Raw genomic sequence first — 20,886 nt, 5'->3', positions numbered from 1 at the left:
AGTTCCGGCGGTCGCTCTTGGCGTCATTGACATGCGACGCGTCATTGCCGTGCGCCAGGGCTGGGGAGGAGCCGGTCCGGGCACCGGGCGGGCCCGCGGGGCCGGTCCGAGCCATGGCGGGTGAGCCGCGGGCAGTGGGCGGGTACCAGGCGGGCCCGCTGAACCCGACGGGGCGGGGTGCGCGGCAGCACCACCGGGGTTTGGGGGCCGGGGTTGGGGGCGGCGACCGGGCTCGGGCGTCTTCCGTCCCCGGCGTTCCGAGCCAGGGGCAGGGGCCGTCGCCATGCCCGTTCCTGGAGCCGGGGTTGGACCGCCCCCCGTTCCCGAGGCTAGGACTCATGGCTCCCTCTGTTCCTGGTACAGGTGAGGCGGCGGCCGGCGGCGCGGATCCAGGAGCCCGCGCGTGGCAGCCCCAGTGGGTGCCCCCATGAACGAGCGTCGCGGCCGGGGCTGCCGGGACACCGCGGGGCGCCATGAGAGCGGGCCACGAGCGGAGCCAGGAGTGTCTCCCGCCAAAGAAGCGGGAACTTGCCGCCGCCAACACTGGCACCGAGGCTGGACGGGCGGGGGGAGCCCAGGGCTCGGGCGAGGGCCCCGAGTGGGCCCGCACGGCTCGGCCGGCTCCCGCCGCACCGCGCTACGGTCCTGGCGAGGCCTCCGAGGCGGCGGCGGGGCTGACGGTGGACCAGTACGGGATGCTCTACAAAGTGGCAGCACCGCCTGCTACCTTCTCCCCCACGGGCCTGCACCCTGTGGTGAACGTGAGCTCCCTGCCCTCCGCCTTCAACGTGACCTCGCCCATCATCCAGCACCCGGCAGTGCCCTTCCCCTCCATCCACTATGCACAGATCCCTTCGGCTTCCCTGCAGCTCATCGGTTCCCACTACACAGTGCCCTATGCTGTCCCTCCTGCCTTCCTGCCTAGTCCTCTCCTGTCTCCTTCCACCAACCTCACTGCCCCCCATGTTCCCCACTTTGTGCCATATGCCTCCCTGTTCACGGAAGAAGCTGCTCCTTCCCCCCAGACTACCTCTCCCACCCACAGCTTCAACAAATCCGGCTCTGCAGCCTCTCCTGGGCAGATGCAGCACCACACTGCGCCCCAACCACTGGACATGGCACCGGGGAGAATTCCTGTTTATTATCAGATGTCCCGCGTCCCACCAGGGTATTCAGCCTACGAGGCACCTGTAGCAGGTGGGAGCCCAGAGTCTCCTCAGCAAGACAGTCAGCTGAGCTCAGAGGTGGCTGCGGCCAATGGTGGGCAGAGGCCCCTGGAACAAAGTGTGGCCAGGAGGCCCAGCGAGGCTGTGGACTCTGCCAGCAGTACAGCTGAGGACTGTCTGCCCCCAGGGGCTGCAGCAGGATGTATGGGTGATGGACAGTTCCTTCCAGGTTACCAGGTGCTGGGAAGAGAGATCTCTGTGCCTACTCACAGGAGCACCCCAGATGCTGATCTGGAGGTTCAGAGGGTGGTGGGGGTCTTGGCATCTCAGGATTATCATGTTCTGGCAGCCCAGAGGAAAGATGACCTAAGCCCTTTGAACCTTTGCCATAATATCCCTGATGGGCAGGGAGACATGCTGAGGAACACCACAGAGAGGGCTGCAGCTGGGAACAGCCAGTCCCGGAGCCCGTGTGGAATGTCCCCCGAAGAGACTATTAGACAGAGACAGTTAGCCAAAGGAATGGTGATAGCCAATGGCAAGCCAGTACTTATTCCCGTTGGATCTGAGCCTGTCAGGTCTTCCACTTCAGAAGCCCTGGTGAGGGGGAGCCCAGATGCACAGGCTCGAGGAAATGTGCTTGAAAAGGAGCTGGCCCAGTTGCAGCCACCCAGCTCCTCACAACTGCCCTCTCACTTCATGAAAGGAGCCATCATCCAGCTGGCAACGGGAGAGCTGAAGCGAGTGGAGGACCTGCAGACTCAAGACTTTGTTCGCAGTGCGGAGGTGAGTGGAGGCCTGAAGATTGACTCCAGCACTGTGGTGGATATTCAGGAAAGCCAGTGGCCTGGGCTTGTTGCACTGCATTTTGTAGTTGGGGAGCAACAAAGTAAAGTGAGCATTGATGTGCCCCCGGAGCATCCCTTCTTTGTGTATGGCCAGGGCTGGTCCTCCTGCAGCCCTGGGAGGACTGCTCAGCTCTTTGCTTTGCCTTGTCACAGGCTGCAAGTGGGGGATGTCTGCATATCAATCAGTTTACAGAGCATGAACGGCAACTCTGCTTCTCAGGCCAACTCTCCGCTCACAGATCAGCTGGTATCTGCTAGGGAGAGGTTGGAACTAACAGCTCAGAGGCCCAGAGAGCCATCTGACAGAGCTGCTGAAAGGAAGAGCCACACAGATAGAACCAGCATGGCTCAGAGCTCTCGTGCAGAATCTTCTCAGCCTGAGGCTGGCAGTCTGTACAGTTTGGCCCCAGGCTTCCAAAGATACAGTGTGCAGGCAGAGGAGCCTCGGGCCTCTCTGCTCCGTCCCTCTTTCATTCCCCAGGAGGTCAAGCTGTCTATTGAAGGGCGTTCGAATGCAGGGAAATGATCCCTTGGAGGTGTGAGCTAGGGTGGCCACAGCAGGTGAGCCTCACCATCAGGTGGAGGAATTGCACAGACTCTGTCACAGGCTCACCAGCAAAGGCTGCTCTCTGCCTTGCAGGAATGGCTCCGTTCCAGTTCCATGGCTGATCAGTTCCTCTTGGTGAGTCAGGAGGGCTCCAGTGCCTCAGGGAGCAGCAACAGGCTAGCTGGGGTGGGGAGCAGGGATGTGCTCATGAGCGTGTGATGAGAGCATTCCAGAGGCTGGAGGCTGGGGCTTTCTCCCACCTCCTGGGATAACTGACTCCCTGCGGGGCAGGGGCCGAGCATTTGGGGCAGGTAGGGAGATGAGGAGGGCAGACTTGGCTTAAGGTAGCAGATAAAATTGCTGAAGATTTTATTCCTCCTTTCTCGTGATGGGGAGAGATGGGTCCCCACTGGAGTTTGGAGGCTCTACTCCCAGTATCCCCTTTCTTCACACATGCACTTTAAAAGGACCGTTCACCGATGGAGCTCTCAAGGGCAGGATGGAGGTGCTTCTCTGGTGGTTCTGATTAATGTCTCTTCCACTGAATCCAACTGCTCTTTCTTCTTGCAAAGAATGTACAGATTCGAGTGAATTACAGGAATTCAAGAGGAAGGACCAAAAGGGTGGGCTTGGGTGCAGGTGAATAGGGAACTTGAGCACTTGGGATGGGACACAAGTTGGGATGGGAGACGTTTGTTTCCTGCTATAAAGTCTACTTAGTTGTTTTGCCACCAAATCAAATCTTTCTTCCCATGTTAATAACTCAAAAAGAAAACCCTCCTGGGTTTATAGCTTTTGCAGAGGCTTAACCTAGGGATGAATGGGGTTGGACTTTTTTGTTTGGTTGAATTTTGGTTTTGGGTATTTTATTGGTTTGGTGGGGTTTTTTTTAAATCTGGAGCAAAATACATTCAGCATTCTCTAGGGAAGGGTGAAAACATCCTTCTGTGAGAAGACTGATGCTATTTTGTAATTAAGTCAGAAAAATGTTCCAGATGGCTAATCCTTCCCTGCAGGCAGTTTCGTGAATAAGCTGTAGACAAGAGACAAGTGTTTGTGCATGTGCAGGCAAGGTACAAAGTTTGTGCTAGTACAATTCTATGATTAATGTACGGACTCTAAAAATAGCGTCAGAGGGCATTTTGGGGTCATTTTCTTTTAGTTTTTCTGATGCTTCACTTTGGAGTTCCTCTGTAGAACAATGTGGTAAAATCAAGAGTAGTCTTTTTCATGGTGAGATTTAATACAATTGTGTATGAATACCTGATTGTGATGATAACACTCTATTGAGTGAAGGCTCCTATAGTTACACTAATCTGCCCTCTCTGATGGTGTGTTATGACACCATTGCTCAGCTAGGATAAAGAATAGTCACTGTTCTGGTGAGAAAAGTTTTCACTGACTTAACCTGGGTTGAGTATTCCTTGTGTTCAGGTGCCCATCTCTGTGCTAGGACCAGGCTTTGGAGGGAGCCTTTCTTAGTGTGCAGAGTCCTGATGTTCAGCATGCTGTTCCTGTCTCCCTGCTTTCATCTGCCTGAAATGTGTTAAGTGTGCCTGACTCTAGGGGCACCACTCCTCTCTGTCACAGAATGGTGTGTGTCAGCACCTCTCCCTGCAGTGGTGCTGTCTCAGGGCTGTTCTGCACTCCCCAGGAGTGTGTCCTGTAGCTGGTTGGCTTCTGCTGACTGTCCAATGGACACATGCTCTGCCTGTGTATTTCAAGTTAGTCTCCAGAATGTCCCTTCCATCCCAGCCTCAGTCCTGTTTTCCTAGCACATTGCTAGCCATTTCTGTTGCCTTTAAAATGCCTGCACCAGGACAGGCCTTAGGTGAGATATGTGCTAATCGTGCCCTCAGTGTTTGTGCCTCATGGGTTCTCCAGAATGATGCTGCCTGTATCACGTGTGGCTGCTCCCAAATGACACACTACTTCTGGTTTCATCAGCTGCATTTGGGATGTGTGAAGTCACAGTAATGCTGTCGTATGAAGATTCTGCCTCCTCAGGTGCAGCAGCTGAGGGAACAGATGCTGTTTTCACAGCCCCGTTTGTCAGTGAAGTGTCCAGCTGGGCCCCTTCCTCACCTGGGGGTGTCACAGCTCCTACTGACTGGACTCTCCTACGTAAAACTCTCCATTAATGTTGGTAATTAGTTCTTAATGCTCAGGATATCTGAGGTGTCTGTGGCCAAAGGCAGGAGGCAGAGGAGGCCAGGTTCTCATGCCTGTTTTATGCACGGTGCATGCAGAGGAATTCAGGGCTGCGACAGGCACTTGAGAAAGGGCTCTCGCATACATACGGCGTGTGAATGTAGAGGGGCTGGTTACACCACGGAGGCAATGTCTGAGTAACTGAGGGTGCAGAGCCCCCGCAGTGTCTCTGAACACTGGAGTCTGTCTCAGAGTGAGGGTTTGGAGAGCTTGCCTTACACCATGTGTGTTACTGTAACTCCTCGATCTTAGCTGCACTGTGCAGTGGTCTGAGTGGGCAGTACTAACGAGGCAAGATGCTGTGTGGCTTCAATAGCGTTGTACTGTAGGCAGGTGAAGGGCTGTGAAGGGGCTTGCCCTGTTGTTTACCTGGCTGCTGACCTGAACTTTGGCTTGCTGCACCTCTGTTGGGTGCAGTCCTGAGCTCTGTTGAACAGGCCAGGGTAAACTGGACCTTGGTGCTTTTACCCAGACTCCTGCCAGTCCCGCTGTTGTGTTCGGCTGCCAGCTCTTCCCTGGAAGCAGTGGTTTCAAGCACAGCTCGTGACGGGGGACTAAGATGAAGAATCTGTGTGTCTGGCTGTCTGCCCCAATGGGTGGGCAGGAGGGGGCCACTGGCAACTCTCCAGCCCAGCTCAGCAGTACTGGTATCACGGGAACCTGTCCTTACCGGGCAGGGCTGTATGGCTTCAAACTACAGTGGTGGTTGTGCTGAGCTCTGAGGATCTCCTGGGACAGGGCGTGGGTGACAGGCTCTGCTGCAGAGAGGAAGACTGTGAATGAACCCATGGAGGAGGCTTTTATTTCTTGGGTGTACAGAGAAGGGAGGAGATGAAACCAAGAAGACATTGCAGAATGGGATGGTTATCTGGGCTTTTCTGCTGGCAGAGATGTGACAGACTTCTCAGAGAAATATACCATGTTCCTGCTGCTATTGTGAAGGGTAGGAGAGCTGTGGTCTGTCCTGCCTGGAGGAGGAGGAGGCCCTAATCTTATCCAGCTCACGCTCTGTAACAGGAGTCCGTGGGATGCAATAATGGGTGTCTGTAGCCGTCTGTCCCATCCCATGGAAAATGCCTCGGGTTGGCTGCACAGCAGAACCCAGCCTGTCTCTGGGCTGTGCACTCACAGCAATGAGCGCTTGTCACTACCAGACTATGCAGAGGAAGCTCTGACTGGAAGGGAAGGAAGCTGCAGAGGCCTCTCTGCCTTCCCCTTCCAGCTGCTGAGCAGCTTTTTATATTGCACTTTTCACATTAAGTGTCCCTGTCCCCACCCCACACTTCAAGTCACTTTGTCCCATAGAGAACTAACAATCCTTGTTACTCAGAAAATATTGTAAAAGAAACTACAGCAGCTGGAGTAGCCCAAATGCTAGTTCCTGCCCGCAGCAGCAACGTGCCTTTCCCAGCATCACTCACAACTGTTCCTCGTCTTTCAAGCTGTGCTAGAGCCTGACACTTGTCAGAAGCTGCTAAGACGGCTACAAATACACATTCTGTACAGTTTGGCCCAGGGTGTTCCACATGTAGTTTAAAATGCTGATGGTCCAGGCCCTTCCACGGCCTTCACACTGTCTGTCAAGGACAGAATTGCCCCTAAGGTCCTTTCTAGGCTGCTGCCGCCCACCCTGCCAACGCGCCTCTGGCACACTCGAGTTGTTTTTGGCTTTCATGGCACCTTAGCGCCGGGGAGGGTCTGCTCAGAGAGAAAGACATGGGGGAGCTGGCTGGGCTGCCCTGAGGCAGAGAGATGTTTGTAGATAAGTGCTGACCCCTCACTATAACCCCCAGTATATGGCTGTATTAACATGTAACCGATGCAGTGTATCTAAAGCCTTAGAACTAGTCAGGTGCTCCCCTCCAACTTTGTCCCTGCCCCTTTCCTCCTACCTAATCTTTAACAAAGCATTAATAATTCTAAGGATAATCTCTATTTTGTTGTGCTTTTTTTGTAACTGTTTTAAATAAATCAATTTGTACTGTATATTTGTACTTTGGTGAGATCCTTTTTCCTGTTTTACCATTTTAAGTCTGTACTTGCCTACAAACAGATTGTATTTTTATTGTTAATGCTTTTATGAATATTGCATTTAACTTGTTGACTCTGTAAACACAGTATATATCTATATACATATATATATCTATATATAAACCAATAGCTTTTCCTTTGGTGTTTTGAGACTTTTTGCTTGTCTGCAGTATCAGTGGTCATTAGTGTGTGGCTTCTCTGGATTTACACAGTGATCTGGAAACTCACGTTAAGGGCAAGATTCAGGGTGACAGATGGATTATAAGCCATAATTGTGCGTTTGCCAATACTTTTGTGTAATGTGGTCTCTCCTGAACCCCTTGGAATAAAGATAAGGTATCAGTGACGCTACAGGGAAAGTTGCAGCTGCATGTTGCAGAGTAAAGGTACACCTCTGCTGGGCAAGCAAAACACGAGGCAGAGCAAAAGCAGATACTGCCAGAAGCAAACTGGGGGTTTGAGTATGAAAACGAACAGAAGTAGGGATAAAAGTGGGAGATCAGAGAACAAAGGAGGATACGAATAAAGGAACATGGAACTGAACAGCTCCTTTACAGTGCCTTTTCCCAAAGAGAGATAAGCAGAAATGGCTCCTGGGTGCCAGTTCTACATGATGAATGAACATCATGTTAAAACAGCTTTTGTACTGGGAGGAAACTACATGTTGCAGTGGCAGGTGGAGAAAACCTGCACTGAGAAGGTTCAATGCTGTTTCCTAGCAGCATCCCCAGGGCTGGCTAGGAGAGTGGTTCATTATTGCCAGAAAAATGCAACATTACACATTTTGAAGGTAACTATTTTAACTAGGGCTTTAAGGGACTGCAATCAAACGTTTTTCAAGCTGAAAAATGAGGAGGAAATGAGGGTTTTAAGTAGTCTGATCATAAGGTTTTGCTTTTTATTTTAACCTCACTCTTCTGATTTCAAGAAGCAGTCTTGTCACCATTTCTGACTTAAAGAAGAGAAACAGCTATCAGAGAGAAGACAGTACTTGTCAAGGTGTTTGAAGCACTGTATGACTCTAAACCTTACCTGGAAATGCTGTGCAGGTAATAGGGGTTTTCAGGCTAGAAAGCACAGAAGTGTGGCACACTGGCTTTTGGTGGGCTGATGTCTAAAACCTGATGAAGCTACACCATGCATTTTCAGATGTTCATTCTTAAAGAAGGCAAATAACGGAGAGTGTACCACTTCTTTGCCCTGCCATGAGTCCTTCTGTGCCACTGCTTTGCCATTTGCAGTTTAAAGATGCCTAGATAGAATTTCCATAGTTGCATAGTTTTAATAGCGATTTCTATTAGAAAGGGGAACCTTTTCCTGTAGGCACAGGCTACAATCACATTTTGCCTGAAAAGCAAACCCGTAGAGTCTTAGAAACTGACCTACTCTATTATTTACCATTCAATCAACTCTTTCACTTGCAAGCCTGAAATTCTGTACAAGTGAAAATTAACTTGTGCGTAAAACAGCAAACTTGTTTTCTATTTGTTTACCTTGGCCAGCCTTTCTTTCGCTGTTTTTATGGGGTATCTTAAAACAGGACCTCAGGTTCCTCAGTTTTTCCATGGATGGTACTGCAACTAAGTATGTAACAACGATGTTTAAAAAAAGGGTGTGCACCGGTATTTCCAGAAGGACATCCTCCTTTGTTTCCTTTTTATGGGCACAAACTGCAAAGGATTTACTCCTGGAGGACTTGTGGGCTGTCTGTCTTCAGGTCTGTAATTCATGCTGCAGCAAACAAGATCCTTTTTTATTGTGGTAGGTTTCACCTACAGCAGAACTGCAGCAATCTAAACCCATTTACAGGGCAAGGGCCCAAAAACAGGACAAAGCACAAAAGGTAAAGAAGGGGACTAATACACGTGAACATTAATTAATGTTAATTAATACATTAATTTATTTTCTTTCTGTCACAGGCTGTGACTTTGGCCCCCAGAGCAGAATGTATCCTCAGAATCTGCTCCACCAGAGCTGCTTTGGCAGGCATCTCTCGGCTCTGTTCTCCTGGGTTCAGAGGAAAACCAGAACCACCTGTCAGGGAGGGTCAGGCAGGGACCCACAGCAGCCTCCTGAGCGCAGAAACCTGCTAGTGCACATGTGGCAGGCGCAGCAAAGGCAGCGCAGTTCGCGGCTGTGGTTTAGTGCAACGCACTGTTGCTCTGCTCCTCAAAGGTCATTTTGCCCAGCAGCTGGCTCTCCAGCTCCACATTGTTCACCGGCAGCTGAAAAAAGTTCATCTCAGCTGCCAAAGCGGCCATGGCAGAGGGGTCCTGGCCAAACTGTGCCCGGAGCATCATATCCATTTTCTCCAGGCGCCGCTTGAGCCTCTTGGCCTCGCGCTCGCGGATGAGCCGGGCTTGTCGCTTCTCGGGGGTCTCGTTGGCGCGTTTCAGGCGCATGGCCTCCCGGTCCCTCTGCAGCCGCCGCGCACGCTGCTCGTCCGTCTCCTGCATGCGCTGCAGCCGCTTGGCTTCCCGGTCCCGCATGCGCCTCACCTCGCGCTCCTCGGGCGTCTCATTGTCCCGCCGGCTCTTCTTGGCTGTGCGCTCCCGCTCCAGGCGCTGCAGCCGCACTTCCAGGGGCTCGTTCTGGCGCCGCAGGGCCCACTTGCGCATGCCGGGGCTCTGCGCCTCCAGCAGCTTGCGGTACGCAGCGCAGTTGTTGCACACCAGGAGGATGCCCGCGGGATACACGGGGGCGCAAAAGGCGACATCCTTCCCCTCAGCGCTGGAGGGGCCCTGGCTCTGGGGCGCCAGCAGGCGATCTGCACTGAGCACCTCCGGCAGCTTCTCACTGCAAAGCAGGAGGAACGGAGTCAGAGGCTTGGTGCTGTGGGCAGAGTCCCCGTGTCTGCGTGCCCATGGGCTGCCACGAACAATCCCACTACAGCCCATGGCAGAGACCTCTGCTAAATCATTTGCCCACAAATATGTGTGAGTATCTAAAATAAAACACTATCCCATCCAGGGTAAGAAAGTGGATTATTCCAGAGCAGTATCTGGGTTGGAAGAGTGCAAGAGTGGGAATAAACCAGCAAGCTGCTCCTCCCCATCATCTCTGAATTTCTCCTTTTATCCCCGTTCCACTGGTCAGTGGATAATCTCCCATTAGGCAGGACATAAAGAAAGAACATTTTGATCTCTGCCTGTAGTCCTGCTCTGGACATGATGAACATATCCGGATAGTGCAGCCTTACTCCAATGGATTGCTGGTCAAGAGAAGGGGTGGACTGTCTTCCAGTGACTGGAACCCACAGTGCTTTCTGCACTTCTCTGGCTCTGCACAGTGCTATGAAAGACCCTTTTACCAGCTCAGCCTGCAGACATCTTGGCAGGGGATGCAGAGCTGCAGACAGGAAGGCTTCAAGAGAATCTCACTCAGTAGGGGTGTTTAGCACTGTTCTGCAGGCCTCAGTGGGTCCAGAGCCACAACTTCCGAGTCATCCAAGGCAACCCACCTAATCTTTAATGTGCTGCCCTAGCCCACTCACTGGCCAGGGTGACCCTGACCTGTTGAAGGTGGCGTGGCTGGTGAAGCGTGCTCCACAAACTGCACAGTTGGACAGCTGGTCCTCTGAGTGGATCAGGAGATGCCTCCCAAGGGATCCTGGGGAGCTGAGGGCTCTGCCACACACAGGACACAGGTAGCTCTTGGCACTCACCACCGCTCCAGTGTGCTGCAAAACAACCACTCAGGTGGTAGTTACACATTGCCCAGCTCCTGCCCAGTCCAAGGCATGCTCAAACCATTCGGTTCAGCCTCTTGGAATGGGAACCATTTAGCACTAAACCTCTGCCAGCTTTTAGACTAAGCTCAAGACAAGTAACTTGGTGTGTCAAACGAGGAGGAAACCTCTTACGGCTCAACTCCAGCGCAGGAGAAAAAATTAAGGCCAAAACACTTGGATTGTAAGACCTGACCCTTGTTTTCAGGAATGCATTTGAGGAGCTGCTGGTGCAGGACAAAATGTGACTCAATTAATAGCAAGGCAGGATGCTGGTGAGGAAGCACTTAGATGGAGACACCTGGTACAGGTAAGTGGCCAATTCAGTTCTGCTTCATTCATTTTACTACAGACTTTGATGTGCTATGAAGAAAGCACTGACAACAAAACCTAAGATTTAACCCCAGATTTCTTGCAAAACTAGAATAATTTTGAGGAAGAACAGCTATTCTCATGGGTAATTACAGGAACTGTAATGAAATATAAAATAAATTATCAGGAGGAAGGTTTCTTTTCTCACTGAATGATGTAAAAATTGCTTCCATGTTTAGTTTGAAGGAACTGCCTGGTTTTAGCCTGAAGTACTTGCAGAGACTGCCTTGGCATTGAGTTATGTTTTCCAGATCTGTAGACCAGAGCCTTGCTAATTCTGTCTCCCAGACACCCTCTGGTCCCTGGACACAGTCTACAGCTGTAAACTTCAGTCACATCCTAGCTAGAAACTCAGTTCTGTGTTTGCAAAGACCAGAACAAAATTACCCTGTGCTTTGAGTTATTTCTGGATTTTGGTCTCTTCAGGCCAGAGACACTGCAGAGTTTGGAACTATCCCTACCTGGTATACATGTGCAATGAGCTGATCTCTGCTCCCACACTCCAGCTGGCAGAGGGGGCATTGTGACAGTCCCAGCATGGGCTCAGCGTTCACACTCTCAGGCACCTAGGGGCAGGAAGAGGCACTTTGGTGTAAGGCACACAGACCCCGCGGGCACACCACCCTTCCTCAGCTCCTCCCAGGGCTGCTTTGGGTGCTTGACATCTGAAAGGAACCTCCTTCCTGTAGCCTCTGAGCAAAACTCCTGCATCTCACAGAGAGGAGGCAGAGGCCTCACAGCCTCACTTGCACCCAGCACAAGTGACTCTAGAAGGCAGGGCCTGTTCTGTGGCAAGGGGAAGCCAACTGGAGAATGGCACCAGAACCAAGGGAAGGGAACACACTCTGCAAACATCTTGGCCAGTTTGTGCCTGCCGTCTCCTGTTCTAGGAAGCCAAAAACCTCTTCACACCCTTCCCTCCTGCCAGGAGACATTGTTTGGAGGAGGTGGGAGGGAGAGAAAGATAAAGAAACATGATGAGGCGAGGAAGTGTTTAGACAGTACCCTTCTCTCTCCCTGCAGGCTACAGTGAGTGCAGAGCCAGTACACACTTGCCTCATTTTCTCTCATCAGTGGGGTTCCAGCCACAGGTCGTTCTGCATTTTCTAATTCCTTCTTCACTTTCACCATTGAGCCATCTTCCTCAGACGTATGGGAAGAAACTTCATCCTGAGTGGTTTCCTCATCATCACTGCCACCTAAAATATGCAGAACAGTTATACCAAGTGTCAGGACCCCGAGGGCCCTCATAGGCCTTAACTGTCCTGACCAGCATTACAAGGGGCCTCCCCCCACCCCCTTCCACTAGGGGTTCCAGTTACACTCAGACTAGGGCACCTGAGTCCCCAGGCATGGCCTCTTGCACTGCCTTGCTCGACAACTGCCAGGTGGAGCTGCTGCTGATCCCACCCTGCTCTGGTGAAATGGGATTGGGTCCCATGGCATTGCCCAGTCTGTGCTGTGCTGGTCCAGTCCTTAGGACAAAGTCCTGTGCTGAAGCAAAGGGCAATCCCAGAGGAAGAGCTGGGTAAGGTGGTCCTCAGAGGACCCACACACACTGTGCAGCCCTCAGCCTCACCCCTTTCCAGAGTCTCCCCAGTCTACTACCTTGGTGTTACTGGAAGGGGCAGAACTCACTGCTGCTGGAGTCAGGGTCCTGCAGTGGACGAATTGTTGGCCTTTGGTCCCCAAGAGTTCCAGAAAAGTTGTTTTTCATCATGGCTTGGCGGGCTTGCTCCTCCAGCCCTGCAAAGACTTGCTCCCCTAGCAGCCACAAAGACAAAGAGTCAGACTGGTGCTGTTCCACTGCTTCCAGTACCAAGGCTTGCCAAAAATACAACAGGCATGGGGCTGCTCACCTGCACTGTGCAGAACCTCTGGAGTCACCTCTTGGAAAGCACTTAGGTCACTTCTCTGCTTGCCTACCCTGCCACACCAGCCTGTGGCACCTGCTGATGTGAGTCCAGTGCCTGGATGTAGAAGAGTCTCCCTAGTGGCAACACGCAGCACTGGGCTGCCCTCTTCATACTATGTGTATGCCACTCCAGCCACAAAACACCTGTGACTCCTTACATCTGCCATAAATAGCCAGGTGGCTCTTGCTGCTGCCAAGCTATCCACCATTATCCTACAGCACAGTTCAGGGTGGGCAGAAGCCCCTGGGGACTATGACAGATCAGGGCTAGGTCTGCACAGATCTTCTAAATTATTAATCTTATTCCTGGCTATAGCAGGCATTTTGCACAAAAACAGCACCTCCCTAAGAGCCTGGTACCCCACCTGCCCTCCACAGTGATATGAAGACTGGGGGTTGTCCTTAGCATGCTGTCACCTTCTGTCCCAGGAGGGATGAAGCTGCCTTTACAGAAGGTGTCTATGCTTGGAGCTGGTGTTCTGTGCAAATAATGGATAGAAAACTACCTTGCCTTGCCCAGGAACGGCTCCAACTAAAATAAATCCCATTGGCACTTCATGTGCTCGAAACAGAAACCTAAGGGAATGAACCCAGAGAGCTGAGATTCCTGTTTAGGACAAAACAATCTGTTTCGTTGAAAGCAGTGACCACTAGCACCTCAGCTCAATGAGAGATGGCAAACACCTTGAAAGACAGTAGTTATTTGTGCTCTGAATTAAAACTTCTTACAGCAATCCCTGCTCAAAGAAGTTTTGGTTCCAGAGAATAAAAGCCAACCGTTAATCTTCGTATTAAAGCAAACAAATGACATTGTTCCAGGTGTAGTCGTGATTTACCTTTTCCAGTGGATGAGCTGGGAGGCTTGGGAAAGGTGCTGAAGCTCCTAGCAGGGTGGCTTTTGGGTTGCATTTATCAACTGATTTGTAAGTGCTCAAGAACCATTCAAAGTACAAATGTGGAAACGCCAAGGAAAACGCAGTGCATTTTTCACATAAAAATCAAAATACAGCTTTCAGAAGACAACATTACCTTTTAGTAGAGGGCCACAGCTGGCACCAGTATAACCAAGAAATTGAACTCATGAGAGAGAGCACCAGTCCTGATATGAGGACAGGTACATTCCCACATGCTGAACTGTTTCAGCTAGTGTTGCTCAGAAGTTCCACTGAGACAGTGAGAGAAGAGTTTTAGTTGCCAATGTCCCCATGTAGGTTTCCAAAAGCATTCGAAGGCTTTTATCATTTTGTTTCAGAAATGTGAGAAAAGGTGCTGTAGAGAAAATTTGAGAACACAATCTATGTGCCTGAGGAGAGGTGCTAAGGAGCACCAAGTCTATGTGTCATCTATTTGTCATTCCAGCACTGAATAGTTTTTGTGACCTGGAGTGCAGTTTTTATATCTGGACCACAGCCTCACAGTGGTGGGACTGAGATACAGACTGTACAAGCAGCAGACAGGACAGAATTCCAGTGCCTCTCCAGCAGAAACCCACAAACCACCAAGATAAAAGTCCATAGACAAAAAAAGCATTGCAAGAGAAAGAGAAAGCACAGTGAAATGAGGAAACCTGCAGAACACAGGACAGATGTAAAACTATGATGGGAAATGTACTGCTACCTTTGACAGAGTTCCAAAATGGAATTCCCAAATGCCACTAAAGCTGCTCGTGGAAGCAATTACATGTTTGTTTTCTTCCACCTTTTCCCTTTCAGACAGATTACACTCCCACTGTGCAGCAGCCTAGAGTCCAAAGGCAGGGCAGGTTCCTGCTCAGCTATACAAACCAAGCACACAATCTGCAGGAGCTGGGATCTTTATCTGAGGTAACAGAAGAAGGAACTCCTCCCATAAGGAACACTGGCATCAGTCACATAACTGAGAGCAGTTGTGTGTGCCTTTAGCCTCTGTACAACTCCCCCAGAGCCCAGTGAGCATTGACTCAACACCGTGCAGAGAACAACCAGCTTACAGCCAGCAATGCAAGCTGTTAACCAAACCCATGCTGTTAGCAGGCTACATCCTGTGCATCCTCCCCAGCTTGCATCTAAAAACATCACGGGACTGGGAAACGCAAACATGGAAAAATACTGTCTTCCACTTCTACAAAAATTCTTATGTATTATAATAATAGTGTACAAAAGAACTTAGGAAAGCATGTCCTGTTCATCTACTGATGGACTAAGTCCTACTTTGATGAAGCTTTACAGCTTTAATATTTGACAGGTCCAGGGTTGTGCTTTGATGTTTCTGCACACACATGCTCACAAACAGACACCCCCATCTCCACCCCACTTTGGGTACACTTCCATTCATTTGGAAGAGGAGTTAGACAGGCAACAGCTTTAGGATCACTGCCATAAGTAAAGGATGTTATGCTCAATAGTGAATTCACAGACTCTTCTCCAGAAGTTTATTTATTAAATACAAAAAGCGCTGCAGGCTGACCACAACACCAAAACAAGTCACTGTAGTTGTTTACAAACAGCTAGAGATGTAGGACAAGAGAGATCACACAAATGCCTCTGCTTTGTATTCCATTCTCCTCTCCATACTGCTGTGAATGAGTGGGATGCCAAGTGAGCAGTGGTGGAGGTAGGGGACAGCCCTGTTGTACTGTGTAACATGGATAGGCATGACTGCTAGGGTCTGCTGGGGTATCAGCCCTGAGCCCTTCCCTTCTTGAACTGTATGAATGCAGGATAACTCCCAGGTGCTCTGGAAAATAAACACAGAAACAAACAACTCCCACCCCAAATCCACAAAACAAAATCCAAAGGGACTACATCATTCTCCTGCCTTCCTTCCTAAACAGAATGGTCTCTCAGAGATGAGTCAGTTTATTCCCTCCTTGTACATCAATTTAAAGTCCCTGTTCATGTAGGTCTTCTCTGTGTTCCTGGACCTGAAATTTGCAAGTCTTTCCACCACTGTGGATCTATTCCACCTGCCCCATGGCTATTCTGGGTTGTCCACACTGCTGTAGTGGTTACTGAAATGAAAAACAACACAATTGAAAGGGTTAATAATGGCAGTCCACGGAGCCCTTCAGAACCAAGGGATTTGATGCAAGTAACATTTCTGCTCGGTTGTGAATGCTGGGTGCTATTTCTTGCAAGATACTTATCCCTCAAAGTGGGAATATTAGAGACAGGAGAATCCAAGGAACACCAAAGAGCACAGTACGTGTGTTAGGGAGAGAGGGGAGGAAATAGAGGATTAGTGGGATTTTGGAACCATGATAAATAAGAGCTCAGAAGCAGGAATTAATCTCACTAACAAAAGCTCTTCTCCAGAGTTCTAAAATAAGCATCAGTTGCAGAGAGCACAAGCAATAAAAAGCAAAGCAGCTTGTGGACAGCAGGGAGAGAGAAGTGCATGCTAATACCTGCAACAAATTTTGGCAAGCACGAAGATAGCAAGTGGTCCATGACTGATGGGATTACAGCACAGTAACAGATGAATGCAAGAACAGATGAATTGCTTAGAGTTTTTAAACTTTTATGCTGCATACTCTGGGAGAAAATAAAGACCAAATTGAATCAATTAAGGTATCTCCACACAAACAATCTAACTGCGATTTTCCAACAAGTATATTCCATGATTACTGCTTCTGTTTGTTAGCACTTTGTCAGGTGTTTTTCATACACCACATGGCAAAATAAAATTATATTCTTAAGAGCCATTTATGTGCTGCAGGGGAAATGACTACAATTAAAACTGTGGGACTAACTATCATGCACAGAAAGACCTTTGTGATAAATTTTACCACAATCTTTATCATTGTTTCAGTATTATTTTGAGTTTCCTTACGTATCAACTTCTATTTAAAACTGTTTTGATTTGTAACCATACAATCTCCTAGCTGGTTGCTCTGCTTGCCAAGCAGTGTGATTCTGTCCTAAGTGAGGACAACAAATCATATTGTTGTGAGAGCAAGGTGGAATGAGGGCCATGCCAAGCCTGGAAAGTAATCCTGGAAAGACGAGACACCAAGCAAGCCAAGGAGAGGAGATTGGCAGCTGTCACTCGCCCTAGTCAGTCCAAGAAGGAAAAGAAGACGGAGTGGCCATGCAAGGAAGAAGTAGGCACCATCCTCCCATCAAATTTGTCCAGTCATATATGCACAGTCGTATTTATGCAAATCCAAAAGGCAGTTCCCCAGCCCCGTAGCCTGCCAAATCAGACCCCAGCTGCAGGCAACTGCGTAAAAAGCTGCATACCTGCTGTCCCTTTCATTCCTCTCCTCCCAACCACTGCAGTCCCTGTGAAGAAGTCCCAGTAACGTGTCTGCTATGTCTCAGCCTGACTCCTCATTCTGCTGGCTCACCCCGTTCTTGGAGCCGATGTTTTCTCCGATTATCCTCGTCAGGGCACTGCACGGCATTTCTGGGCCCTCCAGACACACAGCAGGCTAGGTAGACAGAGAAGTCCCAACGATTTCGTGGTGTTCATCATAAGACAGACAAGATTTTCCATCCCAAGGTGAAGACATCACCATTGACAAGTTTTTGGTATCTCTCAGTCCCCTTATTTTCTTGTAGTCTTACTTGCTGCTCTCGATGGCTCCTGCTGAATAGTTGCTCTATAGCAACATTCTGCATGTAAAGGAGATGAAGAGGTCCCAGAATTCCACTCCATGGCATACCTGATGCTATAACCTCCTGCCCCCTGGTAGCATGTTTGTCAGACAGCTTCCTCCGAAACCAAGACCAGAGATACAATCATTGTATTGCAGATAAGAAAAGCAATGTTCACTGTGAGAACAGTGCACAGCTGAATTTTGTGATATGTCAAATTTTGTACATAACAGTACAAGCTCCTGAAGAACATAACCCTTATGCAGCGAAGTGCAGGAAAGCACCCAGCTAAACACCACAGAAACTCTATCTGCACCATTAGAGCTGCTGTAGCTCTTGGTTTCCATACTCAAGCAATCCCGACTCCAGCCCAGGGGAGACAGCTTAAGTGCATACATGACATAAACCTGAGCTCAATGGCAGCAGTAATACCTGGGCACTCTAAGAAGCAGAAGTGTGTGGACACAAGACATGTTACTGGCATCACAGGACAAAATACCAGACATAGCAAATTTCTCTAAGAATGACAACTCCAAAGTCATTAATGTACTATCAGATAAATTACACCTATAGTCTGCCCACTAGGGAACCCAGCAACCAGAAGCAAGAATCGGAGAGCGCAAGGCAATGCAGGTGCCACAAGCCACACTCCTTGAGAACCTCACTCTGGCCAACAAGGACAGCTCTGCCAAGCTGCCCAGCCAGTGGACAGAGGCAGCTCTTCCCAGTGCACTCACTGAGTGTGCAAGGTGTCAGCTCCAGCCCAGTGTTCCCCCGTGCACAGAGAGCAGCATGCACAGATGCCAGTGCGTGCCTGTGCACAGAGGCAGCACACAAACACACAGACATGCAAGCCAGCAGCACCAGCAATGAGGCAGTGTTAGGGCTACAGCACTCAGCTCTGTCTCATACTCCTGACAGGTACTGCAGCCAAAAAAACACAGGGCCCTCTCAGCAGCCTTGCTCTCACAGATCTACAGAAATGGAAACTTGTTTTCCTAATTCCAGCCCAAATTCCAAGCATGTTTCCAGCCACAAACCTGGGTATGAACAAGGGCATAGTTTCAAGCCCCTCAAATTCCCTCTGCTGCCAAACAAGAGCTACACATGTGCTGTTTCCCCTCTGCAGCCAAACCTCCATCTTTGTCTCCCAGCTCCACTGGTGCCTGGCTGTAGCACTTCCACAAGAAGTGCTGATGCACAGCATCTTCAGCCCGTCCACTGTCAAACAAATGCTAAGCTCCTGGCAATGATGGAGGAACAAAGATTCATCTTACCACCTCAGTTCAAGAATGATCTGGCAGACAGCATGTATTTGTCTTGTAAATTACTTGGCCACCACCTATTCCTTGACAGGAAAGAGTAAATGGCTTTATTTCACTATCTGGTAGGAAACCGAGGTACAGTGAGCTTAAGTAACATGCCCAAGGCCAGTCCACTGAGTCTGTGGTAGGATGAATATCAAAGCCCAGGACTTGCTGGCTTTTAGCCAGCATGCTCCAACCACCTTGCCTAGAACTTCCTTTGCTACCCAAGAGAGGCGAGAGCCCCAAGCCACATTTTCTAGTACTATAACTTGTACTTTTGACAGTGTGAATGCAAAACCCAGCTACAGGCCCTACACATACACACCTACCTTTACAGCATCAGCTGTTTGTTCAAGCCTATCCCTGTCCTGCTATGCCAGGACACAGCCAGCTTCCCTGATGCACAGAGCTCAGTTTCTCTTCTTATACACCCTAAGACAAAACATGAGTAATCACCATTCCCCACAAGCTGTCCCTTCCCATCGCTCCCATCATTCCACTCCTCCCCACCTCACTCCACAGCCCAGCCAGAGCAAGGGTCCCACAATGCTGTGTAACATCATACTCACAGTGAACTTTGTTAGGAGTGGTCTGTTTCCGACGGGACATGTTTCCCTGACCTGGGAGCACAGAGTGTTCCTCCCTTCTGCAGAGGCCTCATCTGAGAATAGAAGAGTCTGTCACACACTTCACTAAAACCCTCCAAGTCCCTGGCCAAGCTCCGCTGGTTGTCCCAGGGTCATTCTCCACCCTTCTGCCTATGGGGCTTGTTCTGCACCACCACACCTGGATTCCAGGCCAGCATCCAATACAATCCACAAGCATATCACAAAGCACTGTGCATGGGCAGTCGTACCCAGTTCTCAGGCAAAGGTTTAAGCAATTCTGCCCCTCTCAAAAGGTGAGTGTCCTCTTCAAAAATTACTGTAACCTCAGTCCCAACACCCTTCTCCCTCCTGCCCATTCCTGCAGCCTAATAATCATCCCTGTCGTTGAACCGACAGAGGAAGGTGGCATTTCCAGCAGTCCTCTCAGAGAGACAGACAAAAGGAGGAGCTGTACCCATTTCCCACAAGACACATGGACACGGAGATCCCGTCAGCCTCCTCACAGGGACAAACATACGGATTTCATCAGCCTCTCGCTGACAAGGGACACACAGACATGCCATCAGCTTTCTTTGACAGACGGACAAAAAGATCCTGTTAGCCTCGCACTGCCAGATGGACACAAGGATCCATCAGCCTTCTCAGATAGATGGACACGAAGATCTCGGCAACCTCCCCAGACAGCGGGATCCAGCCGGCAATCCCAGCACACGGAGGCGGCAGTAAGGAAGGGCCGCAAGCGGCCGGACATACAGACAAAGGGACGCGACTCCTTTGGCATCACCACGGAGGCGGGAGCCCTGCGCGGGCCCCCGAGGTCCCGACCGGGCATCCCTGACAGACACACCAGCCCGGGCAGCGGAGGTCCGGCCGCGGGGCCCGTTCCGCCCCTCGCGGGCGGCAGCCTTAGCCCGGCCCGGCTTACCCAGCCCCGCCGCAGGCGCCGGGAGGCGCGGACAGACAAAGGGCAGCGGACAGACGGACGGGCAAGATGGCGGAGGGCGCCGCCGGAGTGCGCGACGGGAGCACGGGCGCGGGGACCACGGCTCGTCCGCGGACCTCAGGTGCCGGCTTTTCGTCAGCTGAATCGTCTCACCTGTTTGCCATGGATCCGGCCCAGCGCGTCACTCCGGACCGCCCGAGGGAGCTCATCCGTGCCTGCGACGAGGCTCACTTGCTCCGGCCGCCTCCGCCAGCAGCTCACCGGGAGCTCTCGTGCCGCCCCGGCTCACCAGAATTTCGCACACCCTACAAGGCCAAAATGCACGGGTTTCGTATTAACTTAAACCCACCGCGCGTGTTATGAACTCGCGCACCTGCTGAGGGGAGAACCGCCCCGCCCCAGGGGCTCGGGGCCACCTCCTCTCGCGGACCACCGAGCGCTGCCGCGGGATCAGCGGGCCCGCTCGGAACGCCCGCTGGGCCCGCTTACCCGGGGGCTGCGGCATCAAGCCCAGGCCTGGGCTGGACTTCGCTGCGACTCTGCTTGGCGGTGGCGCCGGCGCCGTGCGGCCCTCAGAGAGCAGAGGACCCGGCGGCCAGGTCACAGCAGCCGGCGGAACGCCGCGTTGCCGGAA

General features: G+C 50.9%; 2 protein-coding genes across 6 annotated transcripts; one reads left to right on the top strand and one right to left on the bottom strand.

The window, feature by feature from the left end:
* Positions 1-47: 47 nt before the first annotated feature.
* On the top strand, positions 48-6,939 carry ATXN1L (ataxin 1 like). The gene is made up of 2 exons (XM_014889569.2): positions 48-120; positions 364-6,939. Exon 2 carries the CDS (start codon positions 474-476, stop codon positions 2,538-2,540), a length of 2,067 nt encoding a protein of 688 aa, XP_014745055.2. The 5' UTR covers positions 48-120; positions 364-473; the 3' UTR covers positions 2,541-6,939.
* Positions 6,940-8,679: 1,740 nt separating this feature from the next.
* Positions 8,680-20,557, bottom strand: ZNF821 (zinc finger protein 821). Of its 5 annotated transcripts, XM_088172200.1 has the most exons (9): positions 20,406-20,547; positions 19,271-19,362; positions 19,031-19,133; positions 17,038-17,228; positions 12,541-12,666; positions 11,959-12,101; positions 11,364-11,468; positions 10,316-10,482; positions 8,680-9,599 (listed from the first exon to the last, which is right to left on the bottom strand). In XM_088172200.1, the coding sequence occupies exons 4-9, from the start codon at positions 17,051-17,053 to the stop codon at positions 8,945-8,947; spliced, it is 1,212 nt and encodes a 403-aa protein (XP_088028326.1). In that variant the 5' UTR covers positions 17,054-17,228; positions 19,031-19,133; positions 19,271-19,362; positions 20,406-20,547; the 3' UTR covers positions 8,680-8,944. The 5 variants fall into 5 exon arrangements, with proteins under 5 accessions (XP_088028326.1, XP_088028328.1, XP_088028325.1 ...); XM_088172202.1 differs by lacking the exon at positions 17,038-17,228; XM_088172199.1 differs by lacking the exon at positions 19,031-19,133.
* Between the last annotated feature and the right edge of the window lie 329 nt (positions 20,558-20,886).

This window comes from Sturnus vulgaris, chromosome 12, assembly GCF_052056855.1.
Source record: "Sturnus vulgaris isolate bStuVul1 chromosome 12, bStuVul1.hap1, whole genome shotgun sequence".
Lineage (NCBI taxonomy): Eukaryota > Metazoa > Chordata > Aves > Passeriformes > Sturnidae > Sturnus > Sturnus vulgaris.
This window is presented reverse-complemented; position numbering and strand designations above follow the sequence as displayed.

What these genes read in the sequence shown, in the direction of transcription:
- ATXN1L (XM_014889569.2), top strand. Translation starts at nt 474, where the DNA reads ATGAGAGCGGGCCACGAGCGGAGCCAGGAGTGTCTCCCGCCAAAGAAG.
- ZNF821 (XM_088172198.1), bottom strand. Translation starts at nt 19,310, where the DNA reads ATGTCCCGTCGGAAACAGACCACTCCTAACAAAGTTCACT. An exon ending in GGACCCTGACTCCAGCAGCA is followed by an intron (nt 12,102 to 12,540) that starts GTGAGTTCTGCC and finishes TGCATATTTTAG; the next exon opens with GTGGCAGTGATGATGAGGAA. An exon ending in AGCCACGCCACCTTCAACAG is followed by an intron (nt 9,600 to 10,315) that starts GTCAGGGTCACC and finishes CCTGCTTTGCAG; the next exon opens with TGAGAAGCTGCCGGAGGTGC.